At 69.0% G+C, this 3,704-nt stretch overlaps 1 protein-coding gene across 1 annotated transcript in view; it reads left to right on the top strand.

Moving 5' to 3' along the window:
- The window catches only part of LOC116832741 (immunoglobulin superfamily DCC subclass member 3-like), an 18,085-nt gene that overhangs the window by 6,374 nt on the left and 8,007 nt on the right, over window positions 1–3,704 (top strand). Inside the window, exons 3-8 of the mRNA XM_075071372.1 lie at window positions 108–292; window positions 443–580; window positions 854–1,012; window positions 2,338–2,500; window positions 2,736–2,988; window positions 3,387–3,549. Coding sequence (XP_074927473.1) covers window positions 108–292; window positions 443–580; window positions 854–1,012; window positions 2,338–2,500; window positions 2,736–2,988; window positions 3,387–3,549 — 1,061 coding nt within the window. The remainder of the gene's footprint in view (window positions 1–107; window positions 293–442; window positions 581–853; window positions 1,013–2,337; window positions 2,501–2,735; window positions 2,989–3,386; window positions 3,550–3,704) is intronic.

Here is a 3,704-nt window from a genome sequence, read left to right as displayed (position 1 = left end):
AGGGGGGGCTCTGCTAGCGCTGCGCTGTGCTCCCCAGGCACCAGCCTCGGGCTTAGCCCCTGCCCTGGGCTCTGGCTCCGCTCCCTGACCCTCACGCTCCCCCACAGGTTCACCCTGCTGCCGGCTGGCATCCTGCACATCACGGGTGTGCGGCGAGCCGATGTGGGCGCCTACCGCTGCGTGGCCAGCAACATCGCCAACAGCCACTGCAGCCAGGAGGCCCAGCTGGCCATCAGTAATGAGTGCAGACCATGGCCCGGTGAGGGGCAGCCAGCAGGAGCCCAGTCGAGGGGTTAGCCCGGGGGGTGGGGGCTGAAAGCCCGGACTCCTGGGTTCTCTCCCCGGCTCTGGAAAGGGAGGGAGGTCTGGGGGGGGTTAGAGCTGGGATGAGCGGGGCTGGCAGCCCAGACTCCTAGGCTCCATTATCACCCTCTCCCCTTAGTCTTAGCCCCCAAACTCTACAAGGAGCCCATGATCCTGTCGGGTCCCCAGAACCTGACCATCATGGTGCACCAGACAGCTATCCTGGAGTGCATCGCCACCGGCAACCCGTGGCCCATCGTCTCCTGGAGCCGGCTCGGTGAGGGGGCGCCAGGCTGCTCTGGGGCGTAGGGTCACTTTGTGGGGGAAGCTTCGGGGGTGGGGACTGGAAAGACCCCAGGGAGATCACAGGGTACCATGGGCTGGGGGGGGGTGAACATTGAAGAAGCTGAGTAGGGGGCACTGTGGGAAGGGGTGGAGGGAGGGGCAGTGGGGCTGGGGGCTGAGTGACTGGGGGGTGCACAGACCCCTGGCTAACAGGCTGCACCGCCATGGCCCTGTCCCCCTCACCCCCGGCTCCCCCCACCCCCAGATGGACGCTCCATCGGCGTGGAAGGGATCCAGGTGCTGGGAACCAGCAACCTCATGATCTCGGACGTCTCCATGAAACACACCGGGGTCTACGTGTGCGCTGCCAACCGGCCGGGCACCTGCGTGCGCCGCACAGCCCAGGGCATCCTCATGGTGCAGGGTGAGTCTGCAGGGCGAGAGTGAGGGGCACCTGCTTCTCTCCCAGGACGGGGCAGGGACCAGCCAGCCGGACAGACAGGCCGGGGGGGCAGATGGCTCACAACTGCCTGGACAGACAGTCAGCCCCCGAGCCCCTGGAGCAGCCGGGCAAGGGACGGACGGATGGAGAATTCGCACTTGGCTGTGTCTGAGCAATGGGGCAAAGGTTGTGGGGGGGTGACCCCCCCCGCCCCCTCCCTGTGACCTCTTCCCCACCCTCTCCCCAGGCTGCAGAGGGGCTGGGAACCTGCCCAGCCCCCCCCGCTCGCCCCTGGGCAGGGCCGGCGTGGGAATAAATCACCTTCAGCAGCCGGCCTGGCCAGGTGGCTGTTTGGGCCCCACGCCTGCTCCTAGGGGCGTTTTCACGCCACAGCAGGTGACGCTGGGATCAGGGAGCCCAGGGCTCTGGCAGGGGAGGGGCCCTGGGGATTGGGGGCATCTCTCTGCAAACCCCAGCTGGGGGTGGGGGTGCAATTCACTGCATGGTGGGGCAGGGCAGGGGTCCAGTTCCAAGCGGAGGGGGGTCAATCCAGTGCATCCCCCCAGGGGCAGGTCCCAGCCCCTGGCTGGTGGCACCATTTCACTGCGGCTGGTGGCACAGGGCTGAGGGCCGGGGGGTGGGGGGGGAGGACGCAGGACCCCTGCCCCCAGGCAGAGTGATGGGCTGCAACCTGCTGCCGCAGGCTATTGTGCAGCCCCGCAGGCTGTTCCTTTGCTGCGCGTATGAGCTGCGGCCCCGTCACAGCAGCTCAGTGGGCCTTTCTCGGCTTGCCAGCTTGGCTCAGGGCCGCCAAGGGGCGGCTACTGTGGGGCTGAGGGGCTCAGAGGAGCTGGGGGAGGGGTGCTCGGCAGCTGGGAGCCAGGGGCTACGAGGGGCTCTGCCAGCCCCAGGCCAATGCCTTGATGGGCAAGTCATCCAGGCAAAATAGGCCCATGGGCCGGTGCCTGAGCTTGGCGGGGGCTCCCCCAAGCTGTGCTGCCCTTCCCAGGCCCAGCCCCGCTCTCTGGGGTGCCAGCGGCTCACTGGGGCTGGGTGTTGGCCACGGGTCGCTGCCCGGCCCACCTGGGGTCGCTCTGGGCTCTGCGCAGGCCTTGGCAGTGTGGCTGGTGCCTGTTCGGCCTCTGCTGGGGCCATGGAGGGTCACTGTGGCAAGCCCAGGGGTGGGACTGTGGGGCTTCCCCCACGGGGGTCGGTGGGACAGGTGGGGGAGCAGGGAGACGCTGGAGCTGGGGATGGGAGGGAGGGGCAGGCAGTCTGCTCCCCACCCAACACACCCTCCCCCGCAGCCCCCCCGGAGTTCGTGCTGTGGCCCCAGTTGGTGTCCAAGCCGCTGGGCAGCAGTGCCAGCTTCACCTGCATGGCACAGGGCGTCCCTGAGCCCCACCTTGTCTGGCTGAAGAACGGCAAGATCCTGACGCCGGGAGAGAACATCAAACTCACCCACAATAACAGATGAGCAGGGGCACTGGGGCCCTGGCCCCAGTCCAGCCCCACGGCAGGGAATTGGCTAACTTGGGGGGAGGGTGGGGACTGGGGCATGGGGCCCTGACCTTCTAGGGGGCACTGACCCTAGGGCGGGAAGCTGGCTGGTTGGGGGGCAGGGAATGGGGCACTGGCCCCAGGGCGAGGAACCAGGTGCCTGAGGGGGCAGGGCCGATCCCAGCCCCTCACTCTCTGGCCCCCCCAGCACCCTGCTGCTCCAGGGGCTCGCGGCAGGGGATGAAGCGATCTACCAGTGCATCGCTGAGAACAGCGCGGGCACCAACCAGGCCAGCGCCCACCTGGCTGTCACCCTGGCCCAGGAGCTGCCCAGCTCCCCCGGGGGCGTCCAGGCCACCGCGCTCTCCACCACCTCCATCCAGGGGTCCTGGCAGGAGCCCCCCCCAGAGGTGACCGAGGGGCTCATCGGATATGTGCTGCATGTCCGCAGGGCGGGAGTGAGCAGCCCGGCCCACCCCAGGCCTCGCTTCCCCCCCGGGCTCTCCCCACTTACATTCCCCCAGCAAGCCCCTCCCAGCCAGATCCCTCCCGCCAAGCCCCCAGGCTGCACCCCCCCCAGCCCCTTCCCATTCAATGCTCCCCGCCCTGAACCTCACCCGCAGCGAGTCCCCAGCACCCCCATTCCATGCCCCCTCCCCGATTTGCAGCGAGCCCCCAACCCACTCCCATGCCATGCCCCCCTGCCCCTGACCTGCAGTGAGCCCCCTGCCCCTGATCCTGACCTGGAGCAAGCCCCTAGCCCCCTCCCATTCCATCCCCCCCGGCCCCTGACCTGCAATGAGACCCCAGCCCCTGGCAGCAGCTCATCAGCCCCTTGGGCCTGCATGTTTCAGAGTCTGCCAGCCGGGAGCTGCAGGAGGCCGTGAGCAAAACCACCTTCCAGCACCTCGTCACCAGCCTGGCGCCTGCCACCACCTACCACATCCGCCTCCACGCCTACTCGCCGCTGGGGGCCAGTCAGGACTCAGCGCCCGTCCTGGCCACCACCATGGGCAGCAGTAAGAGGCCCCCCTCCGCCGGAGAACCCGCGCTGCCCCCGTGCCCCAGCCAGACACCGGGGGGCGCTGGGCTGCAGGGGGGCGGAAGTGGGGCTCACGGGGGGGTCTGCAGGGGAGGGGCAGGGCTCAGCAGGGGGCACTGGGCTGCAGGGGGT

This window comes from Chelonoidis abingdonii, chromosome 11 (assembly GCF_003597395.2).
Source record: "Chelonoidis abingdonii isolate Lonesome George chromosome 11, CheloAbing_2.0, whole genome shotgun sequence".
In the NCBI taxonomy this organism is placed as follows: Eukaryota; Metazoa; Chordata; order Testudines; family Testudinidae; genus Chelonoidis; species Chelonoidis abingdonii.
The sequence above is the reverse complement of the archived record's forward strand: the minus strand, read 5'-3'. Positions and strand labels throughout refer to the sequence as shown.